At 43.0% G+C, this 18,226-nt stretch overlaps 1 protein-coding gene across 1 annotated transcript in view; it reads left to right on the top strand.

The window, feature by feature from the left end:
• The window catches only part of PDE6B (phosphodiesterase 6B), a 45,701-nt gene that overhangs the window by 23,008 nt on the left and 4,467 nt on the right, over window positions 1–18,226 (top strand). Inside the window, exons 3-20 of the mRNA XM_026098624.2 lie at window positions 1,279–1,431; window positions 1,761–1,850; window positions 3,624–3,764; window positions 4,768–4,842; window positions 4,933–4,997; window positions 6,357–6,423; window positions 6,567–6,614; window positions 6,791–6,940; window positions 7,877–8,020; window positions 8,928–8,993; window positions 9,685–9,831; window positions 11,556–11,663; window positions 12,680–12,789; window positions 13,822–13,909; window positions 14,492–14,592; window positions 15,967–16,074; window positions 16,963–17,026; window positions 17,808–17,882. Coding sequence (XP_025954409.1) covers window positions 1,279–1,431; window positions 1,761–1,850; window positions 3,624–3,764; window positions 4,768–4,842; window positions 4,933–4,997; window positions 6,357–6,423; window positions 6,567–6,614; window positions 6,791–6,940; window positions 7,877–8,020; window positions 8,928–8,993; window positions 9,685–9,831; window positions 11,556–11,663; window positions 12,680–12,789; window positions 13,822–13,909; window positions 14,492–14,592; window positions 15,967–16,074; window positions 16,963–17,026; window positions 17,808–17,882 — 1,800 coding nt within the window. The remainder of the gene's footprint in view (window positions 1–1,278; window positions 1,432–1,760; window positions 1,851–3,623; window positions 3,765–4,767; window positions 4,843–4,932; window positions 4,998–6,356; window positions 6,424–6,566; window positions 6,615–6,790; window positions 6,941–7,876; window positions 8,021–8,927; window positions 8,994–9,684; window positions 9,832–11,555; window positions 11,664–12,679; window positions 12,790–13,821; window positions 13,910–14,491; window positions 14,593–15,966; window positions 16,075–16,962; window positions 17,027–17,807; window positions 17,883–18,226) is intronic.

The raw sequence follows: 18,226 nt of genomic DNA, 5'->3' as shown, positions 1-18,226 counted from the left end.
AGAAGTTATTAGGCTGAGCAGGGAGAAGATCTGGGATCAGCAAGAGCATCCCTGTTCTCAGTGGGTGAGGGGGTGTCAAGAAGGGCCTTCCCAGGTGAGGTGATTGGGATGTCCACCCTCCCCATGCTACCCCTTGCCTGCCTCATTTTCCTTTGGTGCAGGGGGACACTGACATTCATGCAAGGAAAAAAACAGTCTTTCTGGTTACCTGCTGCAGCAGCAGCACAACCAAGCAATTTCCTGGTGGTTTAGATGGCAATTCCCCATGAGCAGAGCTCCCTGGGCAGCCCAAAGCTGTACCAATGCTGTCTGTGCATTGCAACCCTGGCCAGCATGCTCTGGGGATGCAAGCGCGTAGGTCACTTGCAGGGCCTGAGAGACACTGACACCAGCCCCATACTGCCTGGGTGAACTGAATTCCTTTGGAATAGCTAGCCTACTATCCCACTCACAAAGGACCGGCACGGCCAGGGTTTGGGCTAAGATCATCACCACTTTTCTATCCCTGCACCCTAAGAACAGCTACAACCTACTGACATACCCAGCAGCAAAAGGCGGGTTTCCCACGCCTTTGAGCTCGCGTTTTTCAGCAGAACTCTGAGAGCAAGGCCATTGCTCCTCCTTGCATGAAGAAGAACGGGAGAAAACCCTCTAGCACTGCACCTGTAAGACCAAGGTTCCTACTGCTCATACCAGCCTGGGAAGGAATCCCCAGGAGAACATATTTTGAGGAATAGACAACTCCGTGGAGGCTGCAGGCTGGCAGTGGTTTCAGCATCCAGGCAGAAGCACGGCGAGGATTAGGGTGAGGGAACAGTACCGTGATTGTACCAAAAAGCGCAGGTTTATAAACTGTGGCCATGGAGTGCACCATGGTAACTGATTGTACCCGCTTCAGAGTGTTAATTCGAAGCTGGATAAAGGGATGTGGGAGGTATTGTGGAGAATGACAGTGATCCATTGCTCAGAAATTCTGGAAATGATTAGTGTAGAGACTAATTCTAATGGTGTGTGACATATTAAAGCTTATGATTTGCAAGGTCTTTCCAAAAACTGAGAAAGTTCCCTTGTGTTGCACTCGTAAGAAATGACAGCCAGTTCTCCTGATACTACGTTTATCCCCTTTTCTGCTTTACTTTTCTGCTGATTCCCTTCTCTTCTCCAGTCATTTTTAAGCAAAATTTTCTTTAGGCAGCTTGTGCCCAGAGGTCTCAGGCTTGGTTTTAAGACTACAAATGTTGTGGACAGTGCTTAATTTGGAATTTCCTCTTTGAACAGTGTGCCCAATTCAGTCCATTTGTTGATGAGCTCACTGACTACACCACAAAAAGCGTCCTTGCAACACCCATCTTGAATGGCAAAGATTTAGTTGCTGTCATTTTGGCTATCAATAAGCTGAACGGCCCATTCTTCACCAGCTCTGATGAAACAGTAAGTGGTCAGTAGTTCAGTTTCTATCATGCAGTTGTCCCCTTTGCCATATAACACAGACTCCTCTATACTAGGGATGTTTGCATTAGTGAGGCACTACTGGTGCTAATTTCCCTGCAGGGTACTCACCCTGCAACAGAAGAGGCTTGTAATGAGGGTGCTTATATCAGAAATCTACATTGCAGTGGGATAAACCTCACTGTAGACCAGTGCAAAGCAAAGCCTTCATCCACAGGAATTACCATGATATTGCTAAAGCAGTGTTACAAAATCCAGTACACAGGAGGCTGCTACTGCTCTTGACTTAACCTCATTGTTTGCCTTTTCAGCTTTTCCTGAAGTACCTGAATTTTGCTTCCTTAAACTTGAAAATTTATCACTTGAGTTATCTTCACAATTGTGAGACTCGAAGAGGCCAGGTAAGACTGCAGATGCAGTTTGGGTTTTATCTCAAAATCAAAAGAGTACATGCTTCTGATTTCAAGGATGTAGCTGATCTGCTTCAGAGATATGTGCCTGAAGAGCAGAAAGAAACAGGTATCACCCCATTACCTTGGAATACAGTTCCAATCTCTATGAGTGCTGCTGCTGGCAAATTTGCAGGAGCTGGGGCAGCGGCATCAGCCTCAGCTGGACTGAACTTCAGGTGTTTAGTTGAACTCAGACTACAAAACACTCCTACGGTATGTAAACTCTAGCCAGCAGTACCAAGTGATTTCCTCAAAGAATTAAGAATTTGGTATGTTTTCTTCTGCTGATTATTTAAAAAAAAAAAAAAAAAAAAAGCTATAGGATTGCTCTTTAGTACCATTAAAATCTGATATAGTTGCTCTATTTGTCTCCTTCAGTAGAAATTAATATGTTTGGGCACTTTAGGGTATTTTGAGTTGAAAGAATGCAGTCCTGCTCATGACTTGGCTTATGAAAGGACTCTTAAATTCACTGGGGTGAATACGAATCCATGCAGTCACTTTCTGGCAGCAGACAACCGGTTGTCGTTAAAGTAAGATATGCAACATAGTCTGTGCTTCATGGCAGCCGTGCTCTTGTCTCCAGCAAGGGTTCACATGAGGGATAAATGTTTCAGGAATATGGATGCAGGATGAAAGTTTACTTGATGAAGTTTATTTAGACTAGTACTTACTAATTGATTATCTTATGCTCTTTGTTTGATTGTTTCAGTAACCATTAAAATGTGAATGATGAACAGTTAAGTGGGTGGAAGGCCTAATGGCTCCTGCAGGATGCTCTGATCTGGGACCAATCCCAGAGTCCTGCGTTCATATATTGCTGCTGAGTCAGCAAGTCCCACAGAAAGGAAGGGAAAGCAAAAAAGAAATGCAAAACACAGTGCCAGATCTACCAATAACTCGAGTGGCAGAGATCTGGCCATGTAGATCTGAAGATCTATTTGAGAGTTAATGAAGTTCATTGTGTTAGACTTAAAAGTACTTAAATATGGAGTAAGGAAATTACATCCTCTAAGATGGTCTAGCATTTTAATGTTGCAAAGTCAACTGCAAAACCTGGGAGATCCTGTAAGTAATACGATTTGTGCAGACAATTGAGTTTGCTTGTGCTTATAACCTCTAAGAGTCCTTTTAGACCATTTAACACTCTTTGCCCAGCTTCTTTACACCATTCCATGAACGGGCCATTCTTACAGTGTTTCTTTCAATCCTTGATGGACTTCTGGCTTCTGGCCTTATTTACGGCACACTACAGAATTCTGGAAGTAAACAATTCATTTTCCACTGCAAGTTTGTATGGCTGATGCCTGCACAAGACAGCTGTGCTAAGACTTTGAGGGAGGTAATAATCCAGACATTTCCAAGTCCAAACTCAGAACTTTGCAACCCTAATGTTAACTATTTTTGGATGCAGTATTTTACTTATGTGCATAAAATGTGCATGGGACAATCTCTTTATTTGGGACTAATACATTTTGTACTAAATTTGAAAGGTCAGATTTTTACATGGCACTTACTGATGACCTAGCTCTGTTCCTCAGAGTATTTTCTTCTATAGTATTACAGTATGAATAAGCAATGCTTTGAGGCAGCACAGAGTACTTTTGCAATTTTTAGGAACTGTAATATAAAAGAACAATTACTTCTTTGTTATTCCAAATATGCTTGGGAAGCCCAGCTTCCCCGGAGAGGCTGTGCTCACATTACATTCTCATCCTGCAGGTGCTGTTGTGGTCTGCTAATAAGGTTTTCGAGGAACTGACAGATATAGAGAGGCAGTTCCACAAGGCTTTTTACACAGTGAGAGCATATCTGAACTGTGACAGATACTCAGTAGGTCTTCTGGACATGACTAAGCAGAAGGTAAGCATCCAGCTGTATGCCATACTAACACAGCACATATGTCTGCATGGTTGTTCACTACTGAGGGGCAATTTCTGGAGATAGATAGGTTTTATTTGGGCAGCCAAAGAGCAAGTCAATTTTGAGTCATTATTCCTGTTTCTGTTTGGCATTTTTTCTTCCATTGTACAAAATGAAGAACCTAGGGATGAAGAAAAGAGGGGAAAGAAATTGTCTCCAAATGGCACTGTCTGTGGATCCAGGGTTTGGGAAGATGAAGGAGGAGCAGATATGTTTGACAATTAAGCAGCAATCCCAGTCAAAGCCTGGAATGCATACCCAGTGGATGACACAATTATAGTGAGATACCTGTAAAACCTCCAACAGCAAAGCAGCCACCTTCTTCAAGTACTCATTCATATGTACATTATCCAGATTTTTAGGTGAAATGTGGGTACATGAAGAAGCAAACTGACAGAAATTAAGTTACTTCTGTGACCCTGATTTAGATTCCCCCACGTGCGTCCTATCCATAGGAGCCCTGCTTTATTTATGGTCAGGTTGGACTGTGACTACTGTTGTCTTTAATCTCCACTGCATCTCCAGAACCCTTACAGCCCTATCTTGTGAAGAGGTGTGTTAAAAGATCATCCGTATTCTGAAGCTGTGTTGATCAGCGTGATAGTATAGCCTAAGAAAAAATTTCCTTTCTTTTTAGCAAACTAGCAGGTCCTATAGCCATACTCTGGAAAATGAAGAACACATGATATTTAAACAGATGCTTGTTATGTGAATACAGCCCATACTGTTCACTGAATGAAACAGAAGTCCTATGGATAAAGAACTGTATGATCACTTGCAACCTTATAATGCATCTGACACTTCATAATAATAATCTAGCCGTGTTGTTCAGTGCCTTGTGAATAGAGTACAAAATACAGCATGATAGAGCAGACATTACTGTGAGGTTTGAGACAGAATGCACTTTTCCACACTAAAAATGCTGCTTTTATTTTAAAACCAGGAGTTTTTTGATCTGTGGCCAGTCCTGCTGGGAGAAGTTCCCCCCTACTCAGGGCCTCGCACTCCTGATGGCAGAGTAAGTAGCGACCAGATTTCTTGAACTCCCTCCTGCCTAGGTGGGTTCTCTCACCACTGATTTTAACATCACTTTTCTTTGTATTTGTAGGAAATAGTCTTTTACAAAGTCATTGATTATATATTGCACGGAAAAGAAGATATTAAAGTCATCCCGTAAGTAGCCAGCCTACTGCTATTGTTTCTGCACAGTACATACTGATACAGAGTATAGCTAAGGCAAGGGTTCTGCATGATTTAAAGACATTCATGAAGAAATTTTCAAAGCTGCAGTAGAAGACTGAATAAGAAAGCCAGAATATATGTTGGTGCTTTGAATGAAAGTTCCTGTAGGACAAAGATTATTGCTAGTGCAGTGGGATCCTGGCTTATAAGTCAGACTCCAAGAATCACTGCCACAAGCCCTTTTATATGCAGAAATTAACTGTCTTGATTGTCTGCAAATTCATTGTTCTGCCTGCTGCCCTGATGCATTGTGCCTCACAGGTGCTTTCACTGCTTCAGCAGGATCCACCCCGGTTCCTCATGGGTCCAGGCACCATTCCCACTGCCGAGTTCCTCACTTCTCGTGAAAAGTCATTTCATGGTCATTTCTGCTCCTTTGACTGTCTGCAAACTTCCTCACTCCTCTCTCTGCCTCTGGTCACAAACTTAGTCTCAAGGCTGTCTTTGACCTTTCCTCCTCTCTTGACCCTATGTTGAGACTCCTTCTTTCTGAAAACCACCCCCTTTTCTTGCCACTGAATATTTCAAAGAAGCCTTGGGGACTGTTGGACCTGGGCTCTGTGTCAGCTTCCTCCACAACCCACCATCTTCTCTGGTGATTTACCTCTCCAGACCATGGCTTTGATAAGGTATCTCTCTCTGCTCTTTCTTCACTGCCTCCTTCACAAAAGAAAGAAGGGAAAAGCAGCTGGCTGCAGTTGCAATGACCATGCTTCGTCTCCTCCTCTCCCCTCTCACAGCTCCCATCTCAAGCTCTTCACCCTCCCTCCGCACTTGCACTTGCTAGCAATGTAGGACTCGGCTGAATGAAAAATCTGACATAGCAGAATTTGTGCACAGTTCTGGTCATACCACTTTGCATCTTGCATAAGCTGGATATCCAGCTTCATCTCTCAAGAAATCCCCTCACTATTTTGGTAAAGCAGTGTTCAAAAGTTCAGCAGACTCTTTTGACGAGTCACTTTCCTTTGTCTTTCTGTGCATTGAAGGCCTGAAATATGACCCCCACTCCCAGTAACAACTTTCTCCTCAAGTGAGATACTTGGTGGACTATGATATTTTACGAGTTATACTTATTGAATCCTTGAAGGAAAAGTATTTCCTTATGTGAATGATTTTTGCTTTCATACTTAAGTCCTTTGAAAATAACAAGACTGCTTGTTAACAAAGAATGAAACATGTAAATGTGGGTTGTGCAATTGCTCAGACACATTTCAGCTCCATGATCAACATTGTTCTTACAATAAAGGTACATGCTTAATTTCCCTTATGCCTTTTGCTTTCATTCAGAAATCCTACCCCAGATCACTGGTCACTTGTTACTGGACTACCAACATATGTGGCTGAAAGTGGATTTGTAAGTACTTAACTTAGGCTTCATTAGGGGTTTCTGAAAAAAAGTCATGCTGATGCTGTTTTTCATCATTTCAGTTTTTTGTTTTGTTATTTAAGCTTCTCAGTGCTCACCTTGTAAAACACAATTTGTTTGTGATCCCCTAGATCTGCAACATTATGAATGCTGCTGCAGATGAGACGTTTAACTTTCAGGTACTGTAAAAACTTCCGGTGCCCTCAAGGATTCTATTTGCTTACAGAAATGTAATTTAGAGCCAGTGTTAGGCAAAGAACATGTCCTTAGCTTGTAGTGGTAAGATAAAACAATGCTGATGCATTTAGAAAACATATTAAGTACATGGTGTCTTTCTGCTTGCTGTTGCTTCAAGGAAGGTCCTCTAGATGAATCAGGATGGACTATCAAAAATGTTCTTTCCATGCCCATAGTCAACAAAAAGGAAGAAATCGTTGGTGTTGTCACATTTTATAACAGAAAAGATGGGAAACCTTTTGATGAACAAGACGAGACTCTCATGGAGGTATAGTTCCTTTCTGGGCGGGGAGCAGTTCTTGTAGTTGAGAGAGATCACTTTTGCTCATTGTACACCTGCAAAATGCACTCCAGTGTTCTGGAGCTAGGTATATTTCTTTTTTGCTTGTATAGGTATTATGCAGTAGCTTGAAGGCCACTAAGTGAAATTGTTGGTTCTTTCAGCTTTGAAAAACCCAGCTATGTCCGTATCTTTTAGTTTCAGCAGTCTTCACTCAGACATCTAACTGTAAGCAGCTACAATGTAGTAACATGACCATTTTGACTTATGTATAGATGCATTACAGCTGACTCGCACAGACTGGACAGCTCACTCAAGAAATTACACAAAACTGGTATGCATAGCTAAGATAAACACTACTGAATCTACAAGCAACAGCTGTAATTAAAGCCCCTGTTGCTGAGAAACTAGATCTAGTTTCAATCCAATATAGACATCCAGCTCTTGGCATCTCTTATCAACCTGAGCATTTCCTGAGATAGACCTGTTAGCAAACAATTGGCAACCGAACAGCAAACAGCAAACAAGCCATGAGCAAACACAGAAGTGTCAGTAAATATACCTGAAAGGTGACCAGACAATCTTGCTCTCCCATGGAGATGCAGAGGGTTCTTGACCAACTGTCACAGTTCTGACATCAGCCTTTCCACAGGCATAGGGTATTACACCGAACACTTGTAACAACATCAGAATGGCTTTCCACATGCTGAACATGAACCTCTGCAGTACAGATACTCTTGAGACCTATGCAGATTCACCATCTGAGAAGCTGGTGGGAACACACACAATTGCGTATTGCTAGAGCTGTGGCCAGAGTAGAGTTTATGTTTCTCTAAAAATATATCATGTAGTGTTATATTTCTGTGTCTTTAAGAAACAGATGTTTTGGTTGCTTCACTGCTTTCTTCCTGTTCCCTCTACTAGTCCTTGACACAGTTTCTGGGCTGGTCCGTACTCAACACTGATACCTACGATAAGATGAACAAGCTGGAGAACCGGAAGGACATTGCTCAGGATATGGTGCTCTATCATGTGAAATGTGACGAGGATGAAATCCAGGAAATTCTGGTACTTTCTCATAGCATGTAGCATAACCCCACAGTGTACTGAAGTATGGACTGGTCAGTGCTGAACTGCAGTTGTGTCCACGGATATAGTGGATCTCCTCCCACAGAAATGCTTCTGTCCCATTGGCTACCTTCAAATTTTTGCAGGAGGGACCTTATTCTTCCCTGCCCTCACTTGGTGCCCCATCTTGAGGCTTTGTTTCACCTTGGAGCTGTGCAGGCTTAGCCGGGTATCTAACAAGAACAAATTCCACCGCACAGGTCCCTTATAGACACAATTTCTCTTTCCTGCCCCTCATTCTGTTTTCTGTCTCCTGTTCACTACTTACTGGCTGCATCCACCTTCTTTTCTGACTTCAGAAATGCAGCCACCTATAAGGTGTGAAGGGAGGCAATTACTTTTTACTGCAGCTGCATGGTAGCACAACAAGTCTTAAGGCTGATTGTGGTCTCCCCTCTACCTTGGCACGCTGCACTGTGTCCTTTCTATTTTCCTTAGCAAAGCCCACCCTGGGGGTGAGTTCGGACAGATGTTGCCCAGAGCTGCACTGTAGGGGGTAACAGGGAACTGATTTACCCTCCAAAACCTCCTTGATACAGAGGATGTGGAGTTAGAGAACCCTGCTGGGACACTGTGTCTAGGGGAATTTTTCCAAGTGGAGGAAAAATTGACCCAAATTAATGAGACACATCAAATATGGCAACCTCCTAAAACTATCCTGAGGGAGAACACTTTCACAAGATAGAAGTGGTTGAAAGATCAGAAATAGAAGCAAGGTATGTAAAGAAAACACCTATTTAATATGAGAACTCCCTCAGATATGTTCATCCTAGAATGCCCCAAAGCTGCACAGTGTGAAATCATATGGGATTTGGTAATCAGTTTAACATGTCCATGCTCTTTGTAGCCAACAAGAGAAAAGCTGGGAAAGGAGCCAGATGAGTGTGAGGAAGAGGAGCTTGCAAGCATACTGGTAAGAGCAATGCGCTGCTGGAACTGATAACCATGGCAGAGAAATATTACTTTGGTGGAGAGAGGGCAGAGTTATGTTGGCACACTGATACACATCAACAGGGATTCTCAAGACTTGTGAATGGTAAGGGCAAAGCCTGCCCTCCACTCCTCCACTGTCTAAGTGTGAGGTTATTATCAATAGGTATCAGGGAATGCCTTCCCAAGCTCCTGGGAAGCGCCTGCTTTGTGCCACTGTACCACAGGGGAGTGGATCAGGCACCTGGACCTGCCGTGCATTTTATTCTCTAGAACAAATAAGGAGGGCTGTAAGGCTTCCCCAGGAAGACTTGTCAGGTGTGGATATATGATATATGATTTCGGTACATCTCTACTCTAGCATTAGGCCCCTTTTGATAATATGTAATCAAATATCAAATGATATATCAAAATATATATATATATCAAAATATATCAAATCAACAAGAAGACTGCTTACCAAAAAGCAAGTAATTTCTTTCACAAAAGACCCCCCTTCCCCCATTGATAGGGTGGAAATAAGCTGCATTTCAGTCTAATTGTGTGTCATATTCTGAAAGGGAAGGTTTCCAGCAATATCAGACTAGTGTATTTTTATTAAGCAAAACCTGCCCAGATGTTTCTGGCGGGTGGCATAAATAGCACAGCAACAACCTATTCCACCCCTTTTACAGAAAGAAGAACTCCCGGGGCCCACCAGATTTGAAATCTACGAGTTCAGGTTCTCCGATTTTGACTGCACTGAGCTTGAGCTGGTGAAGTGTGGCATTCAGATGTATTACGAACTCGGCGTGGTGAAAAAGTTCCAGATCCCGCAAGAGGTAGGAGCTGGCAATGCTTGGGGACTCACACCTTGTCAGGTCAGTGGTTTGCATGCTGCGTGTCTCACAGGGTGGCAGAGGTCCAGGTTCATGTGGGCTGAGGGGAGAAGACCGTGTGTCCTCACCCCAGCAGTGCCTTGTGGGTTAGGCTCGGTCAGGGATGCTGCAGGACACTCTGGCAAAACAGTGTTGCCTCAATTCCTCCTGTTAATGGATTTCCTAGAAAACCCTTGACAGGAGAGTCCTCAGTGCAGAGAACCCCTGCTCCTGTCCTTGTTTGCTGGATGTAGCTCTGGAGGATGCAGCTGGCCTGTTCTTCTCTCTGCTGTGGTGGGAAGCACAATGCACCTGTATGGTTACAGGCACAGGTTTGCTATCTGGTCTATATGGTGAGGACTGCACCATGCAAAAATTTGATTATTCTTGCTCTAATACCATGAACAGCAGCAGTGTAGCCGCATGGTTTCCATGAGCAGTACATAGTACATATGTTTCATTTTCTGTAGTAGATACCTTGTAGCTCTGAGCCAGCATAAGCTGAGAGCCACATCGGCAGGTTCCTGTGTTCAGTCGCCCACAAATGCAGGGCTGTATATATATCTTGACTGCTGGTGAAAGGGGTGGCATGACCCTTAGGAACAAAGACCCCAAAGGAAAAGGATGAAGCCCCTGATTCACAAGTTCAAAGCCTTTTGCCACAGTTCACACCTCTGTAGAATGTGGGAAATTCACATTTTGGCGGCTGTGCTGCTCACCAAGGGATTTTTCGGCACAGCATGTGACGTTTATTTCCATCTAGTGGGATATGCGGGCAACTGCATGGAAAGCTTTCAGCCAGATATCCTTCCCCATGGAAAGGCAGGCGGGAAAGGTAGAAGGAAGTCAAGGACATTGAATGGGAATTACTTCTCTACTTCATACTTACAGCATGAGTCACTGAAGAAAGCTTTCAAACAATCTACTCTGGAATAATTAATTCCTGATTTTCACACTCCATATGTAAAAAAACCCATTCTTTGCTGCCACTCTAATGGCTAAGATCTAAAAATATGCATACTCCTCCATGACTTGTTTGCTCTCTAATGAAGAAAACCTCTGTAGCTACACAAATGCATTTGGAGAAGTACAATGCAGAGAAAAAAAAACTTTTTTATCCAGTGCCCTGTGTTACTATCAATTAGGTGTTATAATATATTCCATCTCTATAGACCTATGGAGCCAGCTCTATTTTGAAAGGAGAATTTGTATTATTATATCACAAGATACAGGAAGGACAAGCCTCACTAATGACAAAATAGTGAAACACAAAAATGTAGTAAGTTCACAAACACTGCAATGAAATCCCTTTTCCTCTAGACCTTGCTGTTTCTCATTTTCCCAGTAAGCACCTCTGTGATTGTCTTTTTCTTAGAAACAAACATAGAAAGATATAAGAAAGCAGAGAGGTATATTTTAAACCATTCCACTTTACTACTCCATTTTACTATAGCAGAATTGTCAAGGAAGCCTCTTTTCCCAAAAGCTAGTGTGGAGTAAGAGACAAAAGCAGGTTGTATTTTGCCATTCACAGCTCTAGGCTCTCTCCTGATTACCAGTGACAACTAGTTAGTGACATGGTACAAACAAAACAAAAAGAAAAAAAAACAAACAAACAAAAAAAAAACACCACCAAAAAGAAAAACCCAAACGTCATGTTAGCTAACAGCCTCTTCCCCAATTTGCAGGTGCTGGTAAGGTTTGTGTACTCTGTCAGCAAAGGCTACCGGAATATAACTTACCACAACTGGCGCCATGGCTTCAACGTTGCGCAGACCATGTTCACGCTCCTGATGGTAAGGTACCACCACCCCAGCTAACTGTGCCACAGCTGTGTTTACAGGAGGTCTTGCAGCATACCCTGGAGGTCAGCAGGGCTCCCTTCAAATCCTGCTATGAGATAAAACTTTGCTATTGTTAGCACAGTTCCTACCATATGAGAAGGTCTCAGTTTGCCTAAAGTAATGAGTCCACATATTACACTCAAAACTGTGTTTGTTCTGTTCTGTTCTCAACTGTTCTCAAAACCAGAATTGCCCTATGGATGGAGTCCTTTAATTCTTAAGGGGATGGGTGTGCATGGCATTGAATAGACTCCGGATGAAATCCTTTTGCAGTTCAGGGTACAAAGAATGCAAGACCTCCCTTTCTCCAGTATTTTTTGACAGTAAAAGCCAGACTGACATTAGCTTAGATTAAAAACAACCTCACACTTCCCATTTCCAGGCAGGACAGCCACCGCTGTCCATCTGTTGCTAGCAGGAATGTGCAAGTCCCATTTCTCATGGGCTGTCAGGGCAGTAGGTGCCCCAAGATGAAAACCAGGGCTCAAGTGTGCTCTCTGCAGCCGCTCCAGCTCAGCACCATGGCCCAGGGCAGTACGTAGGGCCCACAGCTGGTGGTAGGGTTATGCATAATTCCTGGCAAACCTTGGGGCAATCCAGCATGGACTGCTCATTGCTCTGTGCCCAGAGATATTGATCCTTTGCAAGGTGCTTTGTGTCCTGGGGCTTGTTATGAGGATGCAAACGTCTCGAGGCTGCTGGTGTGGTGGGGTGCCACCATCTCAGGTAGGCATTGAGCCTACATGCATGACACATGTGCCCACATAAACCCTGCTCCTGAAACATTTTGTTTCCAGTTGCTTCCCCATTTTAATCTACGTGTGCTGTGTATTGTATTTAGCTTCACGAACATTTTCAGTTTTCCTGGACTGTTTCAATGTGGAAATCCCTGGCACAGAGCAGTCATAGCCCAGTACCTTTTCCTATATGAGATGCTAACAGATAACATGCAATTTCTCGCCCTCCAGACTGGCAAACTGAAGCGTTACTACACAGACCTCGAAGCCCTTGCTATGGTAACTGCTGCTCTGTGCCACGACATTGACCACAGAGGAACCAACAACCTTTACCAGATGAAGTAAGCACTTTCCTACCACTTCAGACCATTTGCTGTTCCTTTTGCATGGAGTGGGGATCAGACAGCAATCACAGCAAACCTCTGTGCAGCTCTGGTTTATACACAGAGGGCAACAATCTCTCTTCTGCAAATAACTTTTCTTTTCAGCTTGCCACAGGGTTTGGCTTCTGTTTTGGCCATTGGGGAAGCTGTGATTTTGAGGTGCTCTCTGAGGCTCTCTTCATCTCTGAGCAATCTGGCCTTAGCTATTTGACTAAAACAACCCTCCACGTTACTGTTACAGGGTGCACCAGGGACAGTACAGGCATTTAGTAGCCTGAGCATCTTAGGAGATCCAGGATGCTGCAAGGAGCATCCTGGACATGAGAAGCCTACTTTTTGCAGGAAGGTATCTATACAGAAAACACCATGGGTGGCAGTGCCTACAGAAACAAAGTACCTGTGAGAATGAGGGAGCTGCTTTAAATAGGCAGTCGCTAGCTACAAAAAATCAGTTTCATAATTTCAGTGACCAGTCAAGCCTCTGTTGCAGGCTTAAGGTAATGTCAGATCACAGTTCTTTTGCAATGTGTGCTGGCTGTGTTAATTTACTGTTTGCTGGAGTCATTAGGGAAAATTTAAGTAAAGCTGGTTCATATTTTTGATACAACTGTGTCTTGGGGGGATTTAGCTAGGAAAGTATGAAAGGACTGTTTTTCCTGTTCCTATCATCATACATCAATATATACTTATTCAGGAATTTAAAAAACCAACAACTATGCAGAGTAATAGAAGTCCAGTCATAAACGATGTTTTATGTGAGATTCACAGATTGAAGAATATTTTATATAGTGCCCCAATAGTTATCAGTAATGTAGGAGAAAGTCTTTTACTTGTCAGGCTGAAGTCATTAGCAATTTAAAACATTACTCTTAAGCCTTTTATAAAATGAGCTGAACTTAGATAAAAAGTTTGACAAAATTAAATACCAAGTGGGACACTTTTTTTTTAAGTACTGTACTAACATCTTTAATTTTTCATTTACACAACCAGATCTCAAAATCCTTTAGCAAAACTTCACGGATCTTCAATTTTAGAGAGACATCACTTGGAATTTGGAAAATTCTTGCTCTCTGAAGAGGTTTGTAATGCATGGTAACATTAGAACCCAAATAATTTACTTTCAGGGAAGTTTTTAGCAATAAACAGTAGTGCCGTCAACTTCCGTGATTCCTGTGCCCAGAGGTTTAGGACAAGATCTTTCTCTGGTTTGGACTTCTGAGAAACTGCAGCTGTGTCAGCCCTTCCACACACAACCCCCACCCCAAGTACGTTTTGCTCATCAAAGACCAAAACTCGTCAGCTTCCTAAACACATGATTTTTTCAGTAGCCATACCATTGGCCCGCACGACTGTCTTAAATTCAGGGTCATCCTCCTGCAGCCTCTCTGATAATGCCAAGGCTGACAGCTAAACTGTTCACTTGTGGTGGGGTCAGGGAAGTTTGGGGACATGCCACGAGACAGCCCCAGGGCACAGACCCTGTCCAGCGACTGCGAGGGAGACTTGGCACCAACGGAGAGCGAACTGTCTCATAACCCTCGCGCCTGACCAACTGCAGCTGAAGCTATTAAATAAAGGCACATTTGAGGAAGGAAGGAGCGCAGCAGCTCCTAACAAAGCAGTGCTTGGATTTTTACAGCTTCTTTTGTTTGCTTTTCAGTCGCTGAATATATGTCAGAACCTCAACCGGAGACAGCATGAGCATGTGATTCACCTGATGGAAATTGCCATTATAGCAACAGATTTGGCTCTGTACTTCAAGTAAGTTAGTCACACACACTGCATACGCAGGACAGAAAGCAGCTGGTACTCTACAAATTTAAAAAGTGCTGCTTTTACTCTGTGGGTAGAGGTGCTCTCCACGGACGCTGCCTCCAGAAGGCTCTTTTTAATGCTCATTTCAAAGTAAGGAGAAAATTCAGATCATTCAAAAAATTTGAAACTTTAGTAAACACATCTGTGACTTTTCAGCTCTTGGTTTCCAAACAAGGCAGTACAGTGTGATCCCCTAAAAGAAAGAAATGACTATTTTTATTTTAATTCAGTCATTTAACACTAAAAATACTCATTAATGCCAGTGGCCTGGCTAGGGCTTCATTAACCTCTCTGTGAGAGCAGCACAGCCCAAATAATAACAGGTCCCCTGTCAATGAATATCTAGTCCGCTGTCTGTCTCACTCCCAAAAGCCAACAATGCCGAATGACTCAGAGCAGGATATATTGACTCCCTGGGGCATCAGGCTGGCAGTCAACAACACATGACTTCCTAATTAGCAAGAAGCTTACCAGATCCACTGGTCTCAAGTGCCAGCATCAGAGGGTGCTTCTATACCTTGCACTGAAGAATGATTGGGCAAAATACAAGCAGTCCTGGAAACAGGAGTTTGTCCCCAGGCTCTCTCACTCACGACGCGAGCAAATACCACTACTTCATTACCAGATGAGAACAAGTCCATCTTTGCCATTCTTGGTCTGTGGTTTGTGATTGAAGGCATGATTTAGATCAGATCCAGGCAAAAGTGAATGGACAGCACATGTCCTCGAGTCTCTTTGTGGATCTGGCCTAAGCATTGAAACAGCAGATTTTTTTCAAGATTTCATACTACTCAAAATATGGGCGTGTTGCATACTACCACTTCTCCAGCACTTGCTATGTATTTTTAGGCATACAAATAGTGCTAACAAAGTCTGATTGAGTATATAAAGACAGGTAGCCTTAAAAATATTCCAGTAGTAGAGTCAGCTGTAGGTTTCATCTGTTGCAGTTTGCTTAATATTCGGGTAAAAAGCCTGCTGCTGGTGTTTGTGAATGTAGAAGCATTCCTCATTTAGCTTCTGTCATTTGATAAATATTGTCACATTAACAGGTGCTGTCAAGTTAACTGCTCAAGTTTCACCTCACTCACTTACTTTTTAATTAACCAGATTAAGTAACTTACAGTAGTTTTACCTACTTAAAACAAGCAAGTGATGGTAACTGCTTTTTGTTGGGATCTTCCTTGAGGAGCTATATGATAGGACAGCAACTACTGGAAACGTTGTTGTAAGGGTTATCAAGCTATGATCAGCCATCTATTTTTAACACATTAGTTTTCCCGTTTTTGAGCTTTCTTTTTTTTTCTCTCTCTCTCAAAGAAAAAGAACAATATTTCAAAAGATTGTTGATGAGTCTAAGAAATATGATAGCTCAAATGCCTGGACTGAATACCTGTCTCTGGAGACGACAAAGAAAGAAGTTGTCATGTGAGTAAGCCAATTCTGGAAAGACTGATGATGCAGTAATGCCTTTCTTCCTACGCTGACTGGTGAGAGCTCCTAAACCTAGCTAAGGCCATTAGTATGTTCAGTATTAAAAAGGATTTTTCCTTTTCAGTGGTAACAAGCCCTGGCTAGTATACCCCACTATGCTGAGCGACAGGGAAAAACGCTCTGGCTTTGTGTAATTTGGGCATGCTTGAACCAACCTTAGTGTGAAATCAGCACACACCAGACAACCATCTGCTCTGACCTGATCTTCTGCAGGAGCCTAGACACAGGTCATAGGGAAGAAACCTGAACTGGTTTTGCCAGCTAGATGACTGGCCTCAGGGCGTCCCTTCCAGTGCTATATTCCCAATGAGGAACAAGCTCTGTCTCAAACAAGTAAGCCATCCAATATGGCACAAGCTAGGGCAGTCTGCAATGGCAGAGCAAGGAGAGCCCAATCCACCAGTTGCTCTTCCCAATGGCACCCAATTTTAATTACACAAAGCTGTTGTTGTAACCTAACAAATGTCGTGCAAGACATCGTGTGCTGATGATGTAGGGCACCGCAGCAGTCTGTGCCGTTCAGTGTCCATGAGGAGGTGGCAGGAGTTTCCTCTGAAGTTGGGAAGTTCAGTGCAGCAGTGATCAAAGCAGTGAAAATCTCAGTGTCAGTTCCCTAGCATAAATTCATTTTAATCAAGAGAGCAGCTCTTGATGCCTGCACCCATCAGGGGCACGGCTGTTACACCACCACATCTTCCTTTTTCAAGCACTTCAGCAAGGACGGAGGATACATGATACAACAGTGGACCATAAAGATCCTGAACCCACAAGAAGCAGGATGAAGTCTTCAGAGCAGAAACTAATTTCTCTTCTGTTCTTTAGGGCCATGATGATGACAGCATGTGATTTGTCAGCAATCACTAAACCTTGGGAAGTCCAGAGTAAGGTCAGGTGCTTGACACATTGTTAGGTTTCTCTAGTTTGTACTTCAAAATAATGTAATTTTCTAAGCTGCCTAAAAGTGGCATCAAGGTTTCCTGCCAAAACTGGCAAAAGAGCATTAGAATAACAATCTTTTTGATAGATAAATCAAGCTTTAATATCACAGTCATGAATTCTGCAGGAAATTTGTGTTTGGCAGAAAGGAAAAGAACACAAGCACTTCCTGTGTTACAGTGAGAAGAGGTTTTATGCACGTAACGCATGGAGGGGTTTTACAGCAATACCTGCTGTCTGATCAGTTGTTTACTTTCCTTCAGGAGTTCCCTCTGGAACTGCATGTATTTGATCAGTTTCTAAGTAAGAAACATTAGAATTTAAAGGACGGTAAAATAAATAAACCCACCTTTCTCTTCAACATGGAGAAAGGGCAACTGAGAAAAACCTAATAGGTAGCTACAGCTGTGATCAGCATTGGTCCAAGAAGCAAATCCTTGCAGGGGAAGTGCTGGGACGTTATATTAATAGATGAATAGTGAATTAAGGAGCTCTCGTGCAAAGTGGGCATTTGAGCCACTGCTACACCAGTGCAATCCTGTTGCCGCCTCAGTCATGCACAGAAGGGATTTTGGAAAGGTCTGGAGGCTGGGGGGGGGGGGGGGGGGGATGGACAAGATTAAGGTGTAAAGAAGCTAGAAGTAAGATTTGCTTCTTAGTGGCGACCTGAAGTGTTTGAAGTTAGAAAACCAAAGGCAGTGATAATTTTTTTTTCCTCCTTCACAATGTAGGTAGCTCTTCTCGTAGCGGCTGAGTTCTGGGAACAAGGAGACTTAGAAATAAAAGTACTTCAGCAACAGCCTATTGTAAGTCACATGTGAGAGCCAGATGGTTTCAGTCATTACTTTCTATTGTTAGTCTCAGCAAAGAGAAATACAAACACCACCACGCTCAGGGTGCTGTGAGTCTTCCTGACTACTGTGTCAGTCCAAATCCATCTAAAATGTGGGGATTCAATAGGGAAGACATCTGTGACAGAGCCCTTTGTCCAGCTCTGCACACAGTTAGATGGACCCCACTGACTGTGAACCAGCAAGGTTCCCCATGGAGATTTTGGGATGGTCTCTTACAGAGAAGAAGAAAATGAAATACCTACATCTTATGGGAAAGCAGACTTTCCAATAATGAGAAAGAGCTACAAACACAAAAT

This window comes from Dromaius novaehollandiae, chromosome Z (genome assembly GCF_036370855.1).
Source record: "Dromaius novaehollandiae isolate bDroNov1 chromosome Z, bDroNov1.hap1, whole genome shotgun sequence".
NCBI lineage: Eukaryota > Metazoa > Chordata > Aves > Casuariiformes > Dromaiidae > Dromaius > Dromaius novaehollandiae.
The sequence above is the reverse complement of the archived record's forward strand: the minus strand, read 5'-3'. Positions and strand labels throughout refer to the sequence as shown.